Genomic DNA, 25,818 nt, shown 5'->3' on the forward strand with positions numbered 1-25,818 from the left:
TTAAAGCAAAAATTTTCGTCGAAAAAATTCTCTAATTTTAATATCTATTCTTTCCTTGCGTCTCGTATTTTGCGCTGGTTTTCTTTCGTAACGCTAATTTAAAAGTTCCCGCGTTCGCGCCATCTTATTGCTTCGCGTAAAGAAATGGCACACGCACGCACTTCGCACGGCGTGGGCGCGTAGCCCAGCACGGCGTGCGATGGTGATTGAGGAGCATTAATCGTAACTGTCACCCGTACCACGCGCAGCGGCAAGGGAAGGGTTCGATGTGGAGGTCACTCGTGTTGTGGCGCCCCATAGCGTCGTCGGCGCTGGAGAGGCAGCGACGCATGTGCACTTATTTCCGGGTGCCTTGTGTTTGTTTTGTACCGCATCGAGCCAGCTCTTGCGTGTGCTAACGACGGCGGCGGCGGCAGCGGTGCATGTGTCGCAGCGGTGTGCTCGGACAGCGCATCCCGCGCCCAGGTGCTACCTTTAGTTCGGCGGGCGCGGTGAGGTGCCGAACACGATCGACCACCACCACCGTCTCTTGACGACGTCGGCGTTCCGACCAGCGCGCGCTACTCCAGCTGTTCTTCCCGTAAGTTGGGCTTTGCCGCCGTGCTTCTCCCGAGAATCACATTGGTATGTGCGCCGTGCGGCCCTTTCGGCTGGTTCTTTCACCTGCTCCCACAGCGCGTCTCGTCTCCTTTCCCCAGAGAGCGTTCTCTGTTTTCTCACGGGATCGCCGACTTGGAATTCGGAGAAAAACGTCGCGTGTCGTAAACCTAGCAGATCAATTATTAAACGCTCCCGGGCAGTTAGCGCAATCTCGTCTGCGGTGCGTCGATGTAGTGGTTGCAGGCTGAGCTGAGCTGGACCCAACGCGCGCCCTAATAACAACCTGCATGACGTGAGAGCGGTACTCGTGCTCTTTGGAACGACCGTGCCCGTCACCCGCCGTTGCATTGTTTCTGCCTCCTCCGAGGAGCCTCTCTACCTTGACTCGTGAACGGCGAGGGCGGAGGGCGTTTGGCTACGTAAGCAATGGACGTAAGCGCCGGTCGCTATCGTGGGCGCAATCTTGGCCGTCGTTTCGGCGAGGGGAGTAGGTCGCTAGCTCGGCAGGCCCTCGCCTTTATCTTCTTGTTTATTTTCCCTCGCTGCTGAGGAAAACCCGTCGGCTTTCCTCCTCGCTGCCCCTGCAAGGCCACCACATTGCGTTTTTACTTGTCCGGTCGCGTTCTCTTGGCGTGCGTCGCTACATCAAGCCGCCTCCGCGCCTACCTGTGTAGCGATCGCTTCCTGCTGCTTCGGGGAGCTAAAGGTGCGTTGGGTCGTCAATCCTCCTTTTTTTTACACACTTGGCTGCTGCTCTCAGGACACCAAACGTGTCAATCTTCCCCCCGCTATTGCCGGTTCCATTTCGCGGTCAATGCGCGTTCCAGTGGAGACGACTCAGGCGCGACCGGGCTTTCTGCGCTTTGGCAGGATGATTGTCCGATACGAGGAAAAAGATGGAGATAAAGCACCTGTTATTGCGGGGCAGTGAGCCGAATATAGATGGTGAGAACGGGGAAAGGTTAATTTCCTGAAGTCTTGTTTTTGTCGACGCTCCCGTGGAGCCGACGGCTGCGGTTCGCGACTCACGGGCGCTTCGTGGTGACGTGCGCCTTACGTTTGTCTTCCCTCTCTTAAGCGCGCGAAGCTGAAAGTTTGTGTATATGCCGGGCAATTAGCTTTTGTTTGCTTGACCTGAAGAGAAGCTGTAGAATTTATCCTGTGCAGCGTCAGTTGTCCGTGATGTGCTGCCCTGAAAACCATTCCGTTGGCTTTCAGCGTTGAGTGCTGTGTGTGCTTGGTGTTGTGTGCTGCTACCGTTTTGGTCATGTAGTGTCAACAAATCTGGCTCGGCTGTCTAAAATCGAGGGTTCATAATGATGCCTCTGCCCAGGTATTTTTCACGCTGTTGTCAATTGTTGAATGCAGGGCATACGCCAGTTTTTTTGTTGAGTGGAGTTTGTTGCTCATATTTTCTAGGTAGTCGCAGCATTTCTTTCAGCCTTTCCTGAATTTTTTGCAGCGCATGAATGACGAAATCATGAGTGAAAGGGTGTGTAATAAGTCCTCTATTAATTGCTCTGTAATCATATAGATTGCTAGCTATTCCGTACAACTTAAAAAGTCTGTGAGTGCATGTATAAGGTTGACTATGGGCACTTATAAAGCAAAGTGCTGTATTATTTACGTTATAGATTTTGTACTGTGCCAATGTGAGAGACATTGTTCTCAAAATTTTTGTGTAAATCTTGCCAATAGCCTCTGTTCTGTTGCTAAGTCATGCTATTCATTTTATCCAAAGCCCACTTTCATACAATGAACTGCTTTTTTTGATGCGCTCTGTGAATGTTAAAAGCTTCTGTCCTCATTTCCTTTGCCTGCTTACCCTTCAGGTATCGTGCACGAAACTCTTCTCTCCATGTAACCTGCAGCGTACATCAATTTCTCAATCATTTGTTTCGTTAGGAAATCTTGATACTCAACACTAGAAATACCAGAGCACTCTGAAGTTAATTCAAAACTTTTTTTGCTTCCTTTCCCCAGTAAAAGCCGTCGTAATGTTGTTTTTAGGTTCTCTAAAGTATATTCATTAATATCATGCGCTGACCAACTGCTTCATTCTTTGCCTGAAAGAGAGCTGCGGCACATCCATGCATGCTTTTACTGCCGCATTTCAGTTCATTAGACTGAAGCCCTTCTTCTGACTGATCATGAGCGCAAGGAACATGAGAGCAGATGGAATAAACACTGCCGTCTGTGTTATCATTTTGTCAGCTGTCCCATCATTTTCACTGCTCTAAAATGACCTTGCAACTCTCTCAACTTCATACGCTTGTTCGAGCTTATTATTTCAGTCGAGTGCATGGCTTCGCCACGACCTGCTGTGGGATTCGCTGAGGCTCAGCAGAGCTCATTGTAGTCTCCTAAAGGCCTGCTTGACGACTCTGGGGTAGTCTTGGACTGATTGTGCTCACATGGGCTCTCATGAACTCAGGTTCACTTATACTTGCTCATATGAACACAGGCTATCTTGGTCTTGCTTATCAACTTGTGCTCTGATTTGCGGGGAGTTGGGTTCACTTTCTGAACTCGCGTCAGCTTGGACTTGCATGTTGGTGCGAGTTAAAGTGGGCCCACGTGATTAGACTTTCGCGGCAGTTCAGCTAATGCGTGTTGATTGTTTGCCCCTCTTTTCAGCAGGAGGACCACAGCCAGCATGGCGGAGGCACACCAGGCTGTGGCCTTCAGCTTCACTGTTACCCACGAAGGTGTCAACATCAACTATGACCGCGAAGTGTTGCTACTCGTTTGGCAGAGTGGCCTGCGGTCGTGGAAGAAGCGCGTCGCTCGCTTTCTGACCAACCTGTACAATGGCGTGTACCCATCCTCGTACCGGAGCCTCTACCTCTTGCTCTCCATCGTGACGGGATTTTCGCTGCTCGAACGCGATGGTGGATTCACACTGCGGCTGGCGTCGGTCATATCCAGCCAGAAGACAGCGGCGGGTGCGTCGACCGCCCTCCTGCCGCGCTTGGCGGCTAGTGGCGTGACCAGCGTGGTGCTCTGGGTTCTGTGGAGCCTGGCCCAGCGGTACGCCCTCAAGGGACTGTTCCTCTACAAGGGATGGATGTATGAGAGCAGAGGCAGCGGCAGCAAGGTATGTTGTTTGTAGTGCCCTCCTTTTGCACTGTACGGTTTGGCGAGACCTGAGGGTTAAACGATTTGCATTGATGTTAACTGAAGGTTGTGGAGGCTAACAAAGAGGGTTCAGCTTAAGTTATAGACAACGCAGTGAGCCATGGAAGGAAAAATGATAGGTGTAACGTTAAGAGATCGGAAGCGGGCGGAGTGGGTGAGAGAGTTAACGTGGGTTAATGACATCCTAGTCAAAATCAAGAGGAAGAAATGGGCTTGGGCAGGGAATGTAATGCGAAGGCAAGATAACCGCTGGTCCTTATAAGGGTAACGGAGTGGATTCCAAGAGAAGGCAAGTGTAGCAGGGGGTGGCAGAAAATTAGGTGGGCGGATGAGATTAAGAAGTTTGTGGGGATACGGTGGCCGCAACTTGCTAAGGACAGGGTTAATTGGAGAAACATGGGAGAGGCCTTTGCCCTGCAGTGGGCGATGTCAGGCTGATGGTGATGATGTGTTCACTGGATGCATGCATGAGAAAAGAAAAGGGGCATTGTGTGTGGTAGCTCCTAACAGACTTGTTCTAAGCACTGAAATCCTCCTAGTTCAAATTCAGAGGCAACACTAGTTTTGTTCGAGCATGGTGTTCATATTAAGGGCAGGTTTCCTAACGCACTTGATGTTGACAAAACCAAAGCATCAGTTGGAATAAATGCGAAGTTGAGAAGCTGCTCAGTACTTTTCACAGTGGGTGGCTGAAATAGCTGAAAGAAGGCAAAAATAAGCCAGTGCATGCCATCTGTAGCTCAGGTTGACAAAAGAGGGCTTTGTTTCGTCCTCCGTGTGTATTTCTTTTTGAAAAGGATGGAGCTAGGCTGCTAAAGAGCAAAGAAATCTACCTGGGGCATGCCTGTTACAGTATTTGTGCAAAGAAAGTTGTGGAGCACATCACATTCGTAATTAGACCTTATTTTTTGTTTTTTTATCAATGCAAAAAAGTACTGTGCAACTGATGCCTTCGCTCATATTTTGTCAGTGCTAGCTTTTGGTGTCGCTTGTAATTTCTCTGTTCAGCTTGTGTTTGATAGTTTCTACTGTCTGAGAATTTTATCCAGCTGAATAAGGCCCACAAAGATATACCTGTAAACATGTTACGTTGTATTGCTGGGATATTGAGTAACTAGTACAGTGTACGTACTGAGAAAAAAAAATGCATTAATCCTTTAATGGTTAATGCCACCCAACACCCTTGTACACAATCGTGTACAAAGCGAACTCTCAGCCTTTTATAGATGTGTACTGCACCTAGCATTCATATTTTGCTTCAGGTAAATTTAGCATCCTGCATGTCACAAATAAGGTGTTTTTCAAGGCGGAAGCCTTTAATGCCTCATCGTTGTAAGCAGAAGTTGTCGACAGAAATGTCACGCTTTTCAATTGGTCGAAACGGTCGTGACGTCACAGTGCGCGAATTTCAAACGGGGCCAATTGTACTTTGGCTTGGAACCATGCAACCAATGAAAGGGATCGTATAGTGATGCTCCAAGTAAGTGGGATTGAGTTTAGTTAAGTGCTTAATTACCCAATTAGCCAAACTAACCTTTCTAATTAGGCCAGATAAATAAATAAAATCGAGCAGGAAATTGGTCGAGTTTGGGAATCGAACGCCGGTCTCCGGAGTGCGAGATGAGCATACTAACCACTTCGCCATGCCAGCTCGCTGGTTTGGAATGAACAAAAGCGTGTCTAGTGAATACTGTGTCTTCCTTCACTCCCATCTTCCTCCCTTCCCGTTATGTTACAGGGAGGTTCAGGTGTCCACTGAGGTATGGGAGACAGATACATTTCCTTTCCTCAAAAACCAATTTACCGATGAGCAAGGCGTAGAACCGAATGGGCGATGGCGTTCTGTGGACTCCCTGGCAGCGTTGCAAGACGCTCTCGCGTTCCACTGTTAGAGGCGAAGCTTAACATCTTAACAACACATCAGTGACACAAGCAGCAACACCCCACTTAAGGCTTTTGCCTCACCGCACTTTAGGTCAACAAAGTGCCCCCTGAATTTTTAAACCAGTTTGCAAGTGCAGTAAATAGTATTTCTCAAAACAGTGAGCTGGGTAGCACGTCCTCAGCTATTTCTATGCAGACCGATTTTGAGTGTAATGTGCATCTTTGAAACAGAAAATGACCCACGGTCCCTTGGTTGTTTATTCGACAAAGCATGGCATTTTGATGTTAACTTTTTTTTAACCGCTGACACACTTCGTTCGAAATTTTGCGCATCCTTCTAAAAAGTTACTCGCTAGTATTGTGGGCTGGAAGACTAACGGGCTGTATTTCTTGACGCCTGGATATAGTATTTAGGTGGAAAAATATAGATTTTTTAATGGAAACAAAAAATTGCGTCCAGAATGGTTAACGTTGAAATAGATTTCAAGTTGTTTGAGAGGGGATATAGACAAGCAGAGTACATTTAAATTAGTTGTAAGATTACAATTTCTTCTTAGAATGTTTTAAACTTCATGTACGATACCTGAGGCTATTTGATACAGATCTGTTGGGGTTAATGTGTGTAGGTGAGAAAAGGTTGGCATCATTTAATTATGAACACTTGCATCTTTGTCATCAGTCTGGGATATTTTTATAATTTGGCATCTTTCAGAACACGTAGCGGCAAAGCGAGGTTGTTCTCGGGAGTAATGGAGGAGAACTTTCTCTTCGTCCGGATTTTTTTAATTCACTCGTGTAGAACAGCTTCTCAGCTGCTGTAGATTGTTAGAAACAAGGGCTCCCTGTTGTTAAGAAAAAGGTGGCTTTAGGTTGAAATTAAACTTGAGCGAAATCGTGCATTAACATCACTTTAAAGTCTGGGGATTGCATGCAGGTCGCCACACTTGCCTCGAAAGCCACGCATTATTATTGACGAGGCTGTTAAACAAAGAGTTACGGCAACGAGGAAAGTTCTCTGGCTTTTGTTTTGCTCATCTGTGCAGCTGTTCAGTATGTGTGCTCCATTCCGCTGTGCGTGTTGTGCCCGCATCGTGTCACTCCTGACTTCGTGAACAGCTGTGGTACGGCTCTAAGCACAGTCCTTGCTCTCCTGGCACCGATGCAGTTGGCATCCGGATATGCGTAGTGTCAGGAATATGTGCGCATATGTGAACGCAGCTAATAAAAGAGTTGTTTATCAGTGCACTATAGCCAAGTGAACTCAGATTTGAAAAAGCTTAGTTCAGGCTGCCGTAACTTCTATGAAGGCCCTGTTCTATGTGCATGAAATTTCGTGGTAGGCAGGTGCATTGAATATTCTGAATACAGCATTAATATTACTTCAACAGGTTGCAAGAGGGTGATTAAACTAACCAAAGCCTAACTTACTGCATCTGTTCTGAATTGATGTTTTGACATTCTTGATATTTACTTCGCACATATTTGGATTTTGTTTTGCATGTCCTAGGGCCATAGTTCATGCGGATTGCTTTTTGTCAATATCTGCTAATGCCCTACCTCCAGCACTGCTTTCTTTTTGTTAAGGCAGAAATTATTTAAATGGCGTTTTTTAAGCAGTTGAAAAAACACTAGTTTCTCACATTTGGAAGGTAACATATTGGGAAAACTCTCAATGTAATTTTACCATTTTACTGTTCTAATACAGTTTGGTGGAAAAACCTTCTTGTATTATCCAGCTGCCCGTATTTATTCTGTACTGCAGCCTGCATTAGCTTGTATTCAGTAGAAACTTTAAGGGACCATATGTTTTTGCATACTCAAGAGTTTTATGCTAATTGTTACCTAAAAGGTCAGCTATACTTTATGCAGGTGCCATTTATGCGAGGTGGTCCTAAAGCTTTAAGCATTTAATGTTTCAGTGAAGATGCCTAGGGCAGAATTCTAAGTTCTAAGAGGATTCTGGTGTGGGTTAGTTGGTTCATGCGCTACGGAACGAGGACAAGAAAGAACACGAAACACAGGACGGGCGTTGTTCAGGTCAGTTCAGTGCGAAGCAAATGTTAGAATAAGCGTCTGGGGTTGTTTTTGTTCATAGGTCGCTTAGTATGTTGCTCACCTTGGAAGTGTTTTGGAAACTGTAAGAGAACTAAAAATGCTGCTGCCGTATTTCGATAGTAAACAACACATTATAACTCCGTTAGCAGCAGCATTACTTTTCAAGGTTTACTGAACTGTATGTCCCCTTGTGTGTTCAAAAACAAGTCTTAATCATTCCTGTCATCCCACGGCAATTTTATACATTCATATGAAACCTTACCTAGTGCTTCCCGAGTCAGCGCTTCTGGTAAAGGGCAGAGGCCTCTGCAAGACTGTTTCTCAACAACAGCACCCAGTGCAGAATTATCAAAGATAATAAAAACACTTTTTAAGATATTCCTTTGATCATATCATTGTATTTTTCTTCCCACCGCTTGTGCAAACTGAAAAGGCTCATCTCGATGTGTAAATAAGAGAGAAAAAAAAAGCAGGGGTCGATTGCTCTTTCTGGGTGTGCACCAGCATCTTTTGCTCATCACAGACCCTTGTGCAGTTCTTATCCAGTATCAGCGGCAGTCCACTTTCTGATGTGTTCATCAGAAAATAACGGCAACTCTGCCGAATGCTTTAGCAATAGCTCCTGTTCTTTTATGTATTAATTGTAATGGTGGCCTACCGCTGTTAAGGGGCTGTTGCTGCCTAGGAATACCTGAAACATCCACTGCATGCATTAAGAAGAAGAAGAAAAGAAAGCGACCTCCAACTTGGGAGCCATCCTTTTCACGATCTTTATCTTGCCCTAGCGGGAATTGCATGTCTATCGTATCGACGCCTTGGGGCCATTGTGACACACTCCTTTGGCAGCGGCGAGAGCAGCCTTGCTGGGGGGAGCTACCAAGGTCACTGTCTCTTGCACAGACCTTGCCCCGTGTGACGGCAAGAAAACCTCCCTGGCAGGCTCTTTCTGTTTGCTCACTTTCTCCGATGCAGAGGGCGTTTCTTTCTCTCTCTCCTTTCTTTTATCTTTTTCTGCCCTCTCTCCTTCCGAGCGAGTAGCAGCAGGACGCTGGCTATTTCCTATTGCACGTGCTCCGGGGCGCCTGTCGCAATTAGAGGAGCCACATGTCCGTGGTGCATGAAAAACGGCTCCACCTCCGGAGTCCTTGCAAATGTTTCCTCCTTCCTCGCAGCAGGGGTTGGGTGGATGTGATAGAGGCAGCAGTAGAGGGAAGCAGGAATCGAATCGGAACGCCCTCTGAGTTGCCAGGCAAGAGGAGGAAGTGTGTGATATACCTTTTCCTGTTGCCCTTCATAATTGCTCCTGGAAGAAAAAGGCTTGCTGCTTCCCACGTGTCTCTTAAAAGGCACGGTTTTCCTGTTTTTAAAATTTTTTTCTTTCGCCTGCGCCAGTGCGCAAGGTGTGTTCTGTGCAGAGGCGAAGACAGCTCTCAGTGCAGGAAACAATGGGGCCCACCGGGTTGTTCGTCTTGTGTGTGTGTCTTCATTGTCCGCGACAGTGTCATTTGGCATGGATGAGCGAACCCCCCTCCCCCCTCTTTGCCCTTCTTCTCCTAGCAGCTTTGTATGCAAGCAGCTGTGCCGAGTCTTGTTTTTGGGGCCCTGCTTTAGGGTGTACTGCTCAAGCTGGGTTGCTTAAGCTATTGGTGCTTGAATGGGCTGAGACAAGTGTCTGCTAGCTTATGAAGCTTATATGAAGTTCGCACTCTGTATGGAACATTTCTTGTTGGCATGGATATTTTCTTCCATTGCTAATGGAGTCATTAAAGGACGTCATTACCTTGGATCATACATCTGGCTTCTTTCTTCCTGACGTGTAGTTGCCTTTTTTTTTTAGTGAAAGGCGTTGCTTGGCCTATTACTTCCTGTTTGTCGGAGCAAACGTTTTCAAATCCATTACCTGAGGGAAGGTTCACTTTCAGCACACCCTGCGAATACACAAAGGGAAAAAAAAATCAATAAAGCAAATGGCATAATTTCACGTGTGACACAAATAGGTGCATTCTTTTACCGCTAAAAATATGCGCATGCGGAGGATAGGGGCAAGGAAGTAGAGAATCTGAAATATGAACTAGCTTGATATAGCTGTTACAGCACATATATACCTTTGGCTGGGCACTTATTTCAGTATTGTTGCGAGATTAAATGCTGCTGAGCATGGGTGTTGCTGCTTGAATAGGCTCTTTTATGTCTTCAGAGGGAAAGAAGACTCTAATTGCTTGCTTACTTCACATGACCAAGGCTGTTTCTGGGTAGTTCTTCAAGGTGAGAACGCTAGTTCTGGGAAGTTCAGAGTATCTTGATTAGACAAGCATTGCTCCACTGTGGTACATGAGTACGCCTGATGGTTTCCTTCAATGTTACATCTGCAAATGTATGCGCATATATGTGGTAACTGCTGAAACTGGGCAGCCAGGAATTTTATTTGAGTAGTTGCCAAGTGTACGGGCAGCGTTGCCGTGGCGTTATCACAAATTCTTGCTGCTTATCAATGCCTATAAGGAAGCTAAACGCGAGTGCACATGAGGAAGCTTTGAAATGTGCACAATCTGCAGCTGAGTTGTAGCATGCCCACCCCTTTACCAGGGATTTGTGGCTTTGGTACGAGAAAACTGACTCCCTCATGTGACTCTGCACGGGAACTGTCCTTGGGTAGGTAATCTAGGTTGCTGCTTTTATCTCTAGTTGGGCCTTTTCACCTCTGCTGCATTTGCATGATAAGTTTGCCTAGTTCATCGCTTGCACAGCACAAACTCTTTTAGTCTTTCTGCTTCCTCCTTTATCACTTACCGCTGGGCCTTGAGAGGTAATTGGGAGAATCTTTTTTCGGATTCTCATAATGCAACAGAAGCGGCGCACACATTCGAATAGCATGCTGGCCTCTTCAAAAGCAACTTGTTAGGATGAAGTACAAATGAGAAAGATAAGAGGTAATCGGATACGGAGATCTGTTATGATTTGTTCAGATGTTTTGGATATACCTGTGATTCTGTATTTGTGCACTCCCTTTTGCACATTTTGCAATTCTTATCTTGCACTTTTGCTATTCCAGTAGTCTTTAGTGACATGGAAAACTTGCTGGTACTGTACATATGTCTTGCCATTGAAGAAAAAAGAAGCACAATTAAATTTGCAGGCTTAAGTATACAGCATAGTTTTTTTCTTTTTTTAGAAAGCAAGCAAAGTTTAGTTTTACAGCAGAGCCCCTTTAACAGTAGCAACAAAACAGCTGTTTGTAGGGGATCAGTTGCTATGTTTAAATGTTACATTTAAATGTGGCTACATCATGACATAGCCAGGTGCTAAAAATAGTGAGAGTTGTACGCTGTCAGTCTGTGATTTTCCAGATAAGTGGGAGTTGTACGCGTGACCACCCTTTGACCTCCCATTCTCTGCCAGGTGTCCCTGCCGACGAAACTGTGGTTCGGTGCTGTCAGGTTGCTCAAGGGCCGCGACCCACTGCTGTTCAGCTACCAATCGACCCTGCCCAAGCTGCCACTACCATCACTCGATGACACTATGCAGCGCTACCTCAAATCAGTGAGGCCGCTTCTGGACGATGCAAACTACAATCGCATGGAGACACTGGCGGCTGAGTTCCGCCACGGCATTGCAGTCAAGCTGCAGCGGTGAGGTCGCTGCTTCTGTTCACTTTCTGGCTGTAACATAGCCCTTTTTTGTAGGTAATTGTCATCATTGTCCTCTTTTGTTACCCCTACCCTGTACCCAATGCTTAGCATAGCTGACTAGACTTCCATTGCCCCTTTCAGAGGCCATTTTTGTTTTCATCGAAAACAAATATTTTTCCTCCCGAATAGTATATTCAAGCCTCAGGAAAGATAATTTGTTAGTTTTCCAGCACTACATACTGCAGTGGTTAATTTTTTACTGGGATGTGCAAGAATTCCTAGAAAGTGATGATGAAAATGAAAGTGATGATGTAATTGATGAAAATAGCAACATAAAAATGCCAGGACTTGCTAAGCAAACTTACAAAGGATAATGAAATCAACTTCTGTATTGAAGATGCACATTATGCTTGAACCCGAGGGAAAATAAGGTCTGTTACTGACTACAAAATAGACAAAATGCTACCCTGCTCTCTATTTTTTGAAATAATGTTTACTGTATTTGCTGTGTGGCATTAAAAAAAAAAATCTTATTTGTGACATGAGGGATTCTAAACTCACCTGAAACAAAGCAATCACTGCTAGGCACAGCACATTGTCAGAGAAGGCTGTGAGTTGGCTTTTTACACATTTGTGTACAAATTGGCTGAGAGGGCTACGCAAATGCTGATCTCCAGGCTTTTCTTCATAAATTCTCTCTCCCACTTGACTGCTGTAGTGTGTTCCAGCCCATGGTGTTTGCTTCTTTATAGTCTGCCATTAAAAACTGTGCGATGTCAGTGCACGTTAAAGAACCCCAGGTGGTCGAAATTTCCGGAGCCCTCCACTACGGTGTCTCTCATAGCCTTAGTCTCTTTGGGACGTTAAACCCCATAAACCAACCAACCAACCAAAAACGAAATCATAAGTTGAACCACGATATATATCGAATCCTGATTTAACTAGTTTTGCGATATAACGAATTCTCTGTAAAAGTTCTTATTGGTACGTGACAGTCAGTGACAGTCTGTGACAGTCTGTGATAAGTGTATGGCACCTACAAGACGCACACAGCAAATGCTGGCATATTCTCTGTGTTATTGTCTGCTTTCCTGCCTGATTCCGTACAGTTATCTTGAATTATTTTCGTACTGCGGTCCGAGTTTCATTGAGACCCGTACGTTTCTTTCTTTCTTTTTTTTTTTTTTGCGAAGTAGATTGCCGCTCAATTTCTATTTAACGAACTCCCCGCGCACGGCATTCTAGTTCTGGAACCTTGCGTGAGAAGCAGAAGGAAAGAGAAACACCGACCGAGGCCAGCTTGTCATTTGCGCTCGTCTATTCTGTCTCAGAAGTCTAGCGTAAACAAAGCGGACGGCAGGCGCGCCGCACGGCTGTCGCGGCGGCCGTGAAAAAGGTTGCGAAGCGCGCCGCTGCTCCGCCGTCTGTCGCGTCCGTACGAAGTCTGACCGGAGCGCGAGCGCTTCTAGCACGGGTTTTGCGCATCCGCGACGAACGCTCGTCCGCCGCGCTTTTACCGCGAGCGCGCCCGGCGCGATACGCATTCTGTCAACGCGACGGTGGTCTTAGATTTACGAACCACCACTAGAGGGTTGTAAATGAAAGTGTTTACGTCGATGGGCCACAATCATGGAGTTAATATGGCCACAATGGTGCGCGTGGCGCCATCTAATGGCGGCTTCAAGCACTTGGTGCGCCGGCGCTGGGCCACAATGGTGCGCGTGGCGCCATCTAACGACAGCTTCAAGCACTTGGCGCAGCCGCGCCGGCGCTTCGCCTTCAACCGCCCGCCCGCGCGGGCGCGCTGTCAGTCATTAAGGTTATGCTGTCGGTCGTGCAGTTATCGCCGCAATTTCTTGCGCTATTTCGTTCAGGAAAGTTTAATGACTATTTAAGCATAACTGTAGTAGTATACAACTTTAAAAAAAAACGGCAGTTGCTAACACTGGGCCGCGGTCCGCGGCGTCCTGTATTACTCCGCTGGCCAGTCACACTAATCAATAAAATCAACTTTTTTAGTGTTTGAGTATATTAAACAAGCCAGGTATCAAAATTCTGGAGATTATAATTTATTTCCTTGTGATTAGCTCTTTGTTTAAGCACCAAGAAAAGTTTTAACAATGGACTACTTTTTTTTGCGGAGGAATTCTGTGCGGCGGTGATGAATGTGGGCAGAGCTTCACTGCAGACTTAAGTTTATCTGACTATAAATAGAGCTTTTAAGAATCGGTTAACTGAAGTGCTGAATGAAGCTTAAGAGATCTGAACCTTCAAAATTCGAGAACACACAAAAAATTTTGAATCAAATTTTTTATCATGAGTACAGTCATTAAGTCTGAGTGAGTCATATCTGAATCATTGAGCTTGAGCTTTAGTTCTGTGAGACTTGAATTTTCCAATTTGAACTGGCTTTTCGCCTGAAATATTCAACTCTGACACAGGAGCAGTGAAGCGAGCTCAGACTGCAGCATGTAGCAGTGGCTCAAATATACTGACTCGTTTTTAAGTGTCTTTCATGGTTAGACCCCGTTTCGGATTGAGGGTGATACCCTGCTTGAGCTTGTTGATCTGGCTCATTCATATCAGTTGAGAGAGCACAAGGATGGATTCTTTCTACGCCTCCCATGCTGCACTTTTTCATATATCTTATGCGTAGTTGTCAGATGGTTCAATTTTAAGTAAAATTTTTACCTGTTTGTGTTCAGCTAAAGCATGTGTAGTACTTAGAGCATCACTTGCCTTGTTTGTTGATGACATAGTGCTTGTGTATTGTGGCTAACAAGTATACCTCTGTGTGAATTTTGCATATACGTGATGCGAAGCTCAAGGGAATTAGGTTTAATAATGGAAAAGTTGGAAAAGTTGGTTTTAGAAGGTTGAGATGGGTGAATGTTTACTACTCTTTGAGGGAAACATTGGCACAATGCAGTTAAGTTTCATTTAGGAATTGAGAAACCTTCACTTCATGCCATTTGGATTTCAGAATGAGAGGCCATAAACTGGTGTGTATCCGAGTGTTCAAGCTGCATTTGAAAAAATTATCTTAGCGGCTATGACATATATATGGAAGGTTAATTCTTGCAACAGTTCTGATATACTGAAGTGTACAGTCTTAATGTAAAAAAAAAGAGCGAATGCAGCGTGTACTGGCTGTGAAAGTGCTGCATCATGCTTTTTATAAAGTCAGGACGATGGAGCGTGTGCAGCAGGAAGCAGTAATATTTCATCATAGGAAAGGCAGTACAGTTTGAGGACTTGCATCATGCTCATTATTTGAAGTGTACTGGGTGTTTCAGCGTTTCAAAAATTCCTAATTGTAGGGTAGTTGAAAGAGAAAGAGTATCTCTTCAGAAACATACTGTCAATTGAGGTGGGCATCACACATGAGAATTTGCCGAATTTGGCAACTAAGACTTACTAGTCGGTTTGAATTTTCACAATATGGCAGTGAGTGCCAATAGTGAGTTTGAAGCCATGATCAAGATGATGCCATGCCATTCTTGAGACAGAGGCAAAGTCATTCTTCATAGCCCTCCAGCATGAAGAAAGCCAGTGCTTTTTTCCACACAAAGTCGATGCTGAATGTATGAGGAGTGCAAGAAGCTTTGTGTAAACACAGTGCTCGCTGGTGACGTGTTACAGTGCGTACAGCACTAAGTTCAAACTGCTGAAACACAATTAGTCCAATTAGAGTACAATTAGAGTACAATTAGGTCAGATTTCTTCTATTGTTCAGCCTTGCTAGTCATAGTCTGCTCTGTTTCTGTAAAAACTGTAATGGTTGGCCCGGGTTGTAGAATCGCGCAATCCTTATGTCGTCATGGTCGTGTGCTGGCGTGCAGCTACCTGTGGCTGAAATCCTGGTGGGCAGCCAACTACGTGTCCGACTGGTGGGAGGAGTATGTGTACCTGCGGGGCCGCAGCCCCATCATGGTCAACTCCAACTTCTACGCCATCGACGCCGTCATGGTGAAGATGAGCTCGAACCAGGCAGCCCGGGCAGCCAACCTGGTGTACGCCTCGCTGCTCTTCCGCCGGGGCATCGACACCCAGCAGATGAGCCCCATCATGGTGCAGGGCATGGTGCCCCTCTGCTCGCGCCAGTACGAGCGCCAGTTCAACACCACTCGGTGAGGGCGCCTTCCCACCAGTACGGTGTTCTCGCCGCTTCTTTATACCAGTCTCTTGCGAGGTACATTGCAAGAGGAGTCGGTGGGCATGGAGAGTGGCAGGCAGTGGGTACTACATACTCATTTGTAATATCATCACCATCAGCCATGTCACTTTCCCTGCAGGGCAAAAGCCTCACCAGGGGTTCATCACTTCATCGTCATCACCGTCAGCCTAACTAAGCCCACTGCAGGGCAAAGGCCTCTCCCATGTCTCTCCAATTAACCCTGTCCTTTGTCAGTTGCCACCACTGTATCCCCGCAAACTTCTTAATCTCATCCACCCACCTAACACTCTGCCGCCCCCTGATACGCTTGCCTTCTCTTGGAATCCACTCGGTTACCCTTAAGGACCAGTGGTTATCTTGCCTTCACATTACATGCCCTGCCCAAGCCCATTTCTTCCTCTTGACTTTGACTCGGATGTCATTAATCCACGTTTGTTCCCTTACCCACTCTGCCCGATTCCGATCTCTTAACGTTACACCTATCATTTTTCTTTCTGCAGCTCACTGTGGTGTCCTGATAAGCTGAACCCTCCTAATACGACCTAATACAAGCCAAAAGCACCTTGTTCAGGAAACCAGCAAAAGATTTTGAACATGCTGATAATGTTGGTCATGTCCTGAATGCACTGTTTATTGTGGAAACTGCCTGAACTGAAGTCACGAGAGCGGACAATGATAAAATAATATGCGCAGTAAAGCACCTCACGGCTGCATAATGTGGTGGGATTGATCATGGCAGACTCTCCCACAGTATAAGTTTTTAATGTGTTAGCATTGGAACAGCTATGTGAATGAAAACCTGGCTTTCTTTTGTCGGTGTACAGATTCCAAGAAAGCAGGGGAAAAAAACATGGCATTCCTATGCGTGGCTTCAAGCGGGATTCGAATCCATGGGGGCGTATACATATCACATTTGCTTTCCGCTACTTTAAACCACTTGACTGTCACTGCAGCCTTTCTTTTCGCGTGTTAAACCAGCCTGTCACGCCGCGCTTTATAAATAGTCATCTTCATCAGCTTTCATCCGTGCAAGATGCAGTCCAAACACGAGAGCACGCAGGCACTTGCATTTGCCAGCCCATGTTCAAGCTCGCAGCCGAATTTGTGCGACCTCATACAAATGCAAGAGCATGTGGGCATCTGGACACACGAGCCAAAGTTTGAACGTGTGGTCGGTTTTAAGCCTCCGCTTGATGCCACTTAATCAAACTGCATATCTCATTTGAATGAATTGGACAATATCCTAATTGATTTCAAAGAATTAGAAAACATACCAAGCGGCCTTTCTCCCCAGGTGTTAACCTGCCAGTCTCTGGTGCTCTGGCATTAGCTTGTGAAGCAGTGCACAGAGGGCGCCACAAATCCGTGACGCATGCGCTAGTCTGTGTCATTGATCAAAGAGGGCGCCACGAATCGATTTGCTCATGAAATTGAAACCCACATGCTAACGCATTTCCCTTCTTATCAGTTGCATTGATCGCCCGAATATTTTTTTTCAAACACGATAACCTTCATGAAGCTCCACAGTTGATTTAAACACTATTCCTTCTAACTAGCAAGGTAGCCTCATGTCATCGTTTGGTGTTGTCTGTTCTTGTGCCTCTGCCTGTCGTTGTTGCCCTGCACCTATAAAGGTGTGGCTCCTTGTCTGGACTGACCCTGATGGCAAACGTGCAGTGTGCCCGGTGTGGAGACAGACCAGCTGGTGCACTACCAGGACTCGCAGCACGTGGCGGTGTACCACCGAGGCCGCTTTTTCAAGCTGCCCGTGTACCACAAGCACCGGCTGCTGCAGCCCTGCGACCTGCAGAGGCAGATCCAGCGCATCCTCGACCACACGGGGGAGCCCCTGCCTGGCGAGGCCCACCTGGGGGCGCTGACGGCCGGCGAGCGGAGCCAGTGGGCACACCTGCGCGAGGCCCACTTCCGCAAGGGCCTCAACCGCATCTCACTGGATGCCATCGAGAAGGCCGCCTTTGTGCTTGTGCTCGATGAAGACGAGTACCGGTGCGTAAGTCATAGGAAGACGTTTGGGTGCAGTGATACAAGAAAGTTAGGCTACATTTGTAAAGTTGCAAGCCTGGTGATAAGTCATAACGTGACATATTTGTAAAGTTGCGAGCCTGATAAGGCATAACGTGACATATATTTGTAAAGTTGCGAGCCTGGTGATAAGTCATGATGTCACATACATTTGTAAAGTTGCGAGCCTGGTGATAACTCATAACATGACAGTAGCAGCAGGCAGCTGTTTAATGAGCAATTGGTAGAGATTTCACACAAGCTTTTCCAATGGAATCAGGGCCCACAGACATGCGAGAGGCAGTCTGCATCGTGGAACACATTTTCTCTTTTTCTTGACATGCCTTTATCCTGTCAGAGATGCCTGTAGATCAAACTTAGCCTTGGGAAACCCCAGTGGCTGTCAAAAGGTGCTGAGTAGCCCCACGTTTCTTGGCCTCCATGCCTTATTGTACAACATGTGTGCTCAGACACGTGGCAGCTGAAGAAGGGCCTACATCCAGCTGATACGAATTTTGCTGGCTCTAGAATGAAACTCTATGCAGTGGACAATCGCAGTATGATTAGTCCAGAAATGAAGTGGGTGAAGGATTGTTGGACATGCATGGATTTAAGTGCTCTGGGAACCCAGAAACAAAACACTCTTGGGAACCCTGGGATTCCACAAAACCAAGTTTTGAGAAACCCCTGCTGTAGAGGTAGCTTTTGGAGCTAAGTAATTCTTGCTCCAGAAGAGACCTTAACGTAAAGTGACTTTGATCTTTGATCATCTAGCTGGGAGTTGTGGATTGACTCTGGTGTTTAGGACTGTTTGTGTGTGTATGCCCACTGTGCTCAGTCAATTGTGGTTCACGCATGCGCATTCGCGCTTAGGCATGGTACGCTGCCAACCGGTCGTGACTCTCTGTCTCCCAGGTATGACCCAAATGACCCGAATGAGCTGAACCGCTACGCACGTGCCTTGCTCCACGGCCGGGGTTACGACCGATGGTTCGACAAGTCCTTCAATCTCATTGTGGGCAGCAACGGCAGGGTGGGCTTCAACGCAGAGCACTCGTGGGCCGATGCTCCCATCATGGGCCACTTCTGGGAGTTTGTACTGGCCCAGGACTTCTTCATCCTCAAGTAGGTGTTTCTTTGAAAGCTATGGCTGGTAAAGGGTTTCGAGAAAAACGTTGCTGGAAGAGATGCTGTGCCGTCTAGGCTGGTCTGTGCAGTATTATTACCTGAAAGGATTTTTAAATATTTTTTTGTGGCTTTGTATTGCACTTTTAGGGACAGTGAGAGTGTGATTTAAGTCATGCGACATGGACTGTGGAAAGCACGTGCTATGCAGCAAAGCTGTTTTTGCTACCACTGCTGATTATGTTTGCAAATGTGTCTGAAGGCGTTTGTAATTTGCGGTGCACCAGTGTGCAGAACTGAAGAACATTTAGAGACATTTCCACACCCATGAGTGGTAATTAAGTGCGCTCGTTGCAAGGTCTATTTAAGCCTTTTCCCCTTTCATCTGTGGTCGCTCTATGTGTACAACTGTAGCCTCGTAATGTTTTTGAAAAGGGAATTGTGGAAATGGGCCCATTGCAAACGTGTTTTCGACAAATTTGTGTGGTTTTTGCAATTACTTGGTTGCAATCTCACAGGTATGACGAAAGTGGAAACACCCGAGGCCACTCCAGTCTAGAGCTGCCTGCCCCCATACGACTACGATGGGACCTGTCTGAAGATGTGAGCGCAGGTTTTCAATCTTTCTGCCTGTAATAATACCACAGTGTCGGTTCTTGGCCATGCACGCAGGAACCAGAGTGCCAAGGAACTATTAGCCAGCGATCGTTAAAGTTATTGTTTTTATTGTTAAGGCTTTCCGTCTCTCATCACATAATTGCTGTCATGTTAGGATGGGCGAGGGTTAGGCTAACACAGCACATTAGGTGATCTTGGTGCTCAGGCAATCATACATTTTCATGTTCATCTTTTATAGTTCATCCACTGTTGAGGGCAACCCCCCTAGGTGGGGTAGGTTTGTAACTGGGGATTAATTACTTTCTACCCAAGCTCAGACGCATCCCGTAGAAGTCAAGGAAGCTGAGTGTCCAATTGATACATGCCGCCGTGCTGATTCCAGTGTGTGCGTACCACGTGTAGTACGGCCGCCCCGTGTTGAATTGAAACTGCATGAACGAAGCAGTCCAGAAGCCTTATTTGCTCAAGACGAATACTTTGAGATTTTGAATGCCGAGCATTTGGATCAAATTGAATATCAAACACTTCATGATTCTACCGAATATTCTCACAGGCTTTTATCCTCTTCCTTCTTTCACTCCCTCCTTTGTCCCTTCCCCCACTGTGCTGTTGAGGTGTCTATCACAACAGCTGTCTATCGAGAATGGCAGTTATTGCGCTTTTCCTGTCCTCTTAATAAAAGTTGGTTTTGCGCACTTAGTGTGCATTGTAGACTATCATGGTCTAAACCAAAGCCCTCCTTTGTAGTGTCCCTTGCTGCCTGCATTGTAGTATTAGGGTGCCCCAAAAAATTGTTGCTTACTGCAGTTAATTGTTTTAAGTATGGCAAAATTATTTGCAACATGAGTTTCATCACCAGCTGTTTGCCTTTCGTCTTTATTTAAATTTTTCCACAGTGTTGCGATTTGCTGGGCAGGCTAGTTGACTCAAATTTCAGTGAGTTGTTCTATATTCGACACTAGATTGTTCATTCTGAAGGAAAAAAAAAAAAAATCGTCCCGCTTCCTTGAACTGTGCTTGCCCTCGTCTAACAAACTCGTGGTGACACTGCCATTCTGCCCGATGCAGCTGATTGAGAAGATAGAAGAGAGCGTGCTGGGTGCGCAAGCCCTGCTGGAGGACGTTGACCTTCACTTGCTGACGCATCCCGCCTACGGCAAGGGCTTCATGAAGAAGTGCCGGTGTAGCCCCGACGCCTACCTCCAGATGGCTCTGCAGCTCGCCTACTACAGGTAGCAATCTTTGTTGTTTGGAAGCCTTGTCTGAATGAGGTTCAGAGGAAAGCAGCTTAGCTAAAATGGTTGCTTTGCTATAGTTCTTTGATTAGAACTTCCACTTTGGTTTATCTCTATGGCTCTTAAAGTTGATTCTTGGAAGTTACACCAGTTGAACGAATTGTTTTGTGACATCTAAAAGCCTGGAATATGCATCACACCTGTCCATTGAAAAGAGCCAAAAAGTTATTGCAGTGTCATTGAGTTATAATTGAACTACATTACTGTTTACTTTGAAAATTGGCCCTCGAATCTGGAAAAAAAAAGTGCAGTCCTTACACGCGTTCATATCGTATTTGGTAAAACATAGGTAGCAGCCCATCCCGTTATTGGTTTTGTGAGGTTCTCCCTTCTTCTTAATAAATTAACGTATTGGGATGAGGCAGTTATGGACATGGAACCTCATTGGTGGCAAAGCATGTCCATTGCCAAGGCACTGAGGCATGTAGTTAATGATAGCACAATCACTTCCGACAGCGAACTTGAATTTTGGTATTCAGGTGAAGATGAGGATCATGCTGAGAATGTAAGCACTCTGTACAACTCGTATGAAGTATTTATTTTGTGCTGTATTTCAGACAAAGTTCTTTTTCTTGCACTTAGTAACTTTGTGACTTTAGCTGCGTGTGCTTGGGAAATATCAGCAGTGACACACTTTAGCAGTGTTTCATCTTATGATGCGCTCATGTGCTAGCCGCTTCTGTTACACCTAGTGTAGTCACTTCAGGGTCTAAAGTTTTGTTACTTTGTATGGCATGACAAATCTCGTCCCAATGTGCAAACCACACTCAGCTCATGAGTGAAAGTGTGTTTCTGTGAAATTTTAAAGGTTACAAACGTTACGTCTGTAAACGGCATTCACAAATAATTGAAGTATAATCCAGAACTGGTGATGCATGAAGCTGCCTGCACTGTGTGCCTGTAACGGAAGTGCATTTTTCTCTCTTTGTACGCAGAGATGCTGGGCGCTTCAGCCTGACGTATGAGGCGTCGATGACGCGGCTTTTCCGGGAGGGCCGGACGGAGACGGTGCGTCCGGTGACTTGCGAGTCTCGGGCCTGGGTGCTGGCCATGCAGGACCCAACCGCCACGGTGCAGGAGAAGAAGGAGAAGCTGGCCGCCGCCTGCAGGCAGCACCAGAAAGGGTGAGGCATGCCAGGCTTCTCCGGTGGAGCGTCTCCAGCTGCGATGGTTTTGTGCACCGATTGCTCTATGAGCGTCTTTCGTTGGGCACATCGCATCAGTGCTGTTAGCATCATCCGTTGGCATGATTCGTCGTAGTGCAAAAATCCCGTGGTCACGTGCAACACAGAAGCAGAGAAAAACCGATGTTGTATATGTTGGTGCTTGGAGTGACTAATCTTTACGTTGTCTTAACCATCAGCATGCACCAGTACATGAGCCGATGTGAGCCAAGCGGCGGCTTGCATTGTAGTAAATATTATCTGAAACCTGCCCATCACTTCTTATTCTTGACATCGTCAGTGACATTGCCAGTTGCACTGAGCGCACAGAAAGTACAGCACAGAAAGTACAAATGACCTAATTTAAGCTACTTTTTGAGAAAAGATGCATGCATCAGCATGCATATAAAACCTAAAGAGAATCGGCTAAGGAGGCTGAACCTAGATGCTGAATGCAAATGTACAACTTGTGCAATTCTTAGTTTTTCGTGAAAGGGATTCTTTCCTGTTGCTGTTCGCTAAATTGCTTAACATGACTGGGAATGCGACGTGTGCTTTCCATGTGCTCCGCATCAGGTATTGTTTGTGCCCAGTAGTCATTCCTTGAGCACAAAAGCTATCTCAGCAATAGGTTTTTAGGGGCCAAAATGCATTGTCAGTTGTGAAATTCGCCCATTGGCTGGAGGGAAGTGGCGTCACCAGATGGGAGCATTCCTATTGGCTGGAGGGAAGTGATGTCACCTGTTGGTAGCATTCCTATTGGCTGGAGGGAAGTGATGTCACCAGATGGGAGCATTCCCATTGGCTGGAGTGAAGTGATGTCACCTGTTGGTAGCATTCCTATTGGCTGGAGGGAAGTGATGTCACCAGATGGGAGCATTCCTATTGGCTGGAGGGAAGTGATGTCACCAGATGGGAGCATTCCCATTGGCTGGAGGGAAGTGATGTCACCAGATGGGAGCATTCCTATTGGCTGGAGGGAAGTGATGTCACCAGATGGGAACATTCCTATTGGCTGGAGGGAAGTGGCGTCACCAGATGGGAGCATTCCTATTGGCTGGAGGGAAGTGATGTCACCTGTTGGTAGCATTCCTATTGGCTGGAGGGAAGTGATGTCACCAGATGGGAGCATTCCCATTGGCTGGAGGGAAGTGATGTCACCAGATGGGAGCATTCCTATTGGCTGGAGGGAAGTGATGTCACCAGATGGGAACATTCCTATTGGCTGGAGGGAAGTGGCGTCACCAGATGGGAGCATTCCTATTGGCTGGAGGGAAGTGATGTCACCTGTTGGTAGCATTCCTATTGGCTGGAGGGAAGTGATGTCACCAGATGGGAGCATTCCCATTGGCTGGAGGGAAGTGATGTCACCAGATGGGAGCATTCCTATTGGCTGGAGGGAAGTGATGTCACCAGATGGGAACATTCCTATTGGCTGGAGGGAAGTGGAGTCACCAGATGGGAGCATTCCCATTGGCTGGAGGGAAGTGATGTCACCTGATGGGAGCATTCCTATATGCTGGAGGGAAGTGGAGTCACCAGCCCAAAAGTGCAGAATAGCATCAACAGCTGCTAATGCTATTTCATTGCCAGCACATAATGAAATTAGGTGTCCCTGGGAATTTTTTCATGGAAAGAAGGATGAACACATACGATACAAAACAAGAAATGGCCCCCATTCAGGGGCATTTGTTCGCACCAAGGTAAATTAATCAGTCGGGCGAGTGGTTTCTCTTGCACTCACTTCTATTATGAATGCTTTTTTTTGTTTTAGCCGCTGCAGTTGCCCAGTGGTTATGGCGCTCAGCTGCTGACCCGAAAGACGTGGGTTCGTTCCCGGTCGCAGCAGTAGAATTTAGATGGAGGCGAAATTCTAGAGGCCCATGCACTGCGTGATGTCAGTGCATGTCAAAGAACTTCAAGTGGTCTAAATTTCTGGAGCCCTTCACTATGGCATCCCTCATAGCCTGAATCGCTTTGGGACGTTAATCCCCCATAAACCATAATCTTGCTTTTAAGGATTTCTTGACTTACTTCTAGAAGTCTTTTTTTTTACAGTGCAAAAAATTTTATTGAGGTTGGCCTTGAGGACAGCACTTGTGATTGCAGGTACCAGGACGCCATGTGTGGCAAGGGTATTGACCGGCACCTCTTCTGCCTGTACGTGGTCTCCAAGTACCTGGAGGTCGACTCGCCCTTCTTGCGCGAGGTCCTCAGTGAGCCGTGGCGCCTCTCCACAAGCCAGACACCACACAACCAGACCAGTCTGTTGGACCTGAGCAAGTTCCCGGACTTCATCTCGGCCGGCGGTGGCTTCGGTCCAGTGGCTGATGACGGCTATGGTGTTTCGTACCTCATAGCGGGAGAGGACCACCTCTTCTTCCACGTGTCCAGCAAGCGCTCCTCACCAGAGACTGTAAGCACTGGGCCTTGTGTGTATATGCGTTTGTTTAGTGTGTCACTCTTGTGTTTCAGCAAAGAGCAGGTTTCAACAAAGAGTGGTTCCTCCTTTTCAAAAACGCAGAAATGCTTAAAGCAGTTAAGCATGAGCTTAAAGAAACTGATATGTGCTTAAAGTTTATGAAGAGGTAACATTTGGTGATGGCTGTAATCTACTACCACGTTTGTTTACTGCACTGGCCTGTTTTGTGTAAAGTAAATCTAAGTACAGGTGAGACCAAAATAATACAAAACACTGTTCACCGTTCGAACTTTTCTCCTGCACTGAGTTGATAAATTTGATGGTTTCATAGCATTACACACATGTGAACAACCGGTGTTTGCGGGTGTATCTATCAAGCATTTCAAATTCCAGCTAAGCGAGACCCGAGAGGAGTCTGATCGCGAATATGTGTTGTATATTATTATGGCTGCTACTGTACATGCCCTAGCCTACACAGATGCCAAACCGTGTAGATGTTCTTAACAAAAAGAGCAGTGGCACCATCTGTCACCTGAAAGGCTTAGCGCTTTTCATTAGAGCAGGCCTCACAGACAGTGGTTGTTCTATTAGGGCGCTGTTCTTTTTTTTATTTTTCATTGCTGCAAATGACAGTGTACGGAGCGCGTTTCAATGGTCAGACTTTCCTGTTGTCCTGGGCATTGGTGATTTGTGGGCATAGCATGTGCCTGCTTGCAGGCAAAGAACAGTATGAGCACTTGTTGGCAGCCGTTTGCCATCTTTTCATGTGCCATGGTACTAGTTCTTTTTTAAAATCATTGTGTGTAATGTGTTCCCTGTGCAGGACTCTCTGCGGTTTGCGAAGCACATCGAGCAGTCACTGAAGGACATGAGAGCCCTCTTCGAGTGACCAGGCGGACGCACAGCACGGGAGCCAACCAAGCCCAGTGGGGGAGAGGGGGGTTCTGCCCTCGTCATGGGTGGCGCTCACACGACCCCATTTTCCCTCCAGCCCTATCAATGCAACTGCGGCGGACGCTTGTTAGCCTGCAGCAACCCTTTTTAACTCGCGAGTTTTACTAAAAGAAAAAAAACAAAGAAAACGCCTGCCAGTGTGTACGAAGAGAAACTGGCAAAAAGCTGCCGCAAGCTTTGAAGCAAGCACTTGCAGTGTGCAGCATGGTTGTGTGGACAGAGTGAAACATGAGAGAGAGTGCGGTGAATAGGCATGTGTGGATCTCACTGCCAACAAGTTTGAATTTCTCGCCGCCCCTGCGCCCAATCTCCGGTGATCTGCCTCCTAGGGGCAGTTGTGGAAACCGGGTGCGCGCCTTGCAACATCTGGGGTGACAGCAGCAATACGTTGTTGGTTTGTTGTGGCATGCGTGTTCTTTCAAAGCAGTGTTTTTATTTACAGGTGGGAATATAAGTTTTGTTGTAAGACCAGGGGGTACAAAATAAACAGATGCAACAGGAGTTTCGCTTCTCTCTGCACTACTGTGTCATCTTGTCTGAAAAGGAGTATAGACAATTTTTGGGTGCATGTTTTCTTCTTTGTAATGATGCGTAAGACATTGTCAAGCATTGATTACCGCGTGGTATTCTCCCATGACCACTAAATAATTTACCATTTTCTTGTACTGTTTCGGTTTCAACAGCCAAGCAATGACTGACGTCAACGCGAGGCTTATAGGCCACGTGAGACGTGAAA

General features: G+C 46.5%; 1 protein-coding gene across 6 annotated transcripts; it reads left to right on the forward strand.

Moving 5' to 3' along the window:
- Positions 1 to 209: 209 nt before the first annotated feature.
- On the forward strand, positions 210 to 25,601 carry whd (carnitine O-palmitoyltransferase whd). Of its 6 annotated transcripts, none has more exons than XM_089561616.1 (11): positions 210 to 580; positions 3,238 to 3,697; positions 11,077 to 11,306; positions 15,149 to 15,436; positions 17,161 to 17,490; positions 18,421 to 18,630; positions 19,149 to 19,233; positions 20,317 to 20,480; positions 21,479 to 21,667; positions 23,816 to 24,122; positions 24,952 to 25,601. In XM_089561616.1, the coding sequence occupies exons 2-11, from the start codon at positions 3,257 to 3,259 to the stop codon at positions 25,015 to 25,017; spliced, it is 2,310 nt and encodes a 769-aa protein (XP_089417742.1). In that variant the 5' UTR covers positions 210 to 580; positions 3,238 to 3,256; the 3' UTR covers positions 25,018 to 25,601. The 6 variants fall into 6 exon arrangements, with proteins under 6 accessions (XP_089417742.1, XP_089417744.1, XP_089417741.1 ...); XM_089561618.1 differs by having other exon boundaries at positions 3,241 to 3,697; XM_089561615.1 differs by lacking the exon at positions 210 to 580 and adding an exon at positions 713 to 1,306 and having other exon boundaries at positions 3,241 to 3,697.
- Positions 25,602 to 25,818: the final 217 nt, after the last annotated feature.

The sequence above is a fragment of the Amblyomma mixtum genome, chromosome 9, assembly GCF_055824585.1.
Source record: "Amblyomma mixtum isolate Tamu chromosome 9, ASM5582458v1, whole genome shotgun sequence".
In the NCBI taxonomy this organism is placed as follows: Eukaryota; Metazoa; Arthropoda; class Arachnida; order Ixodida; family Ixodidae; genus Amblyomma; species Amblyomma mixtum.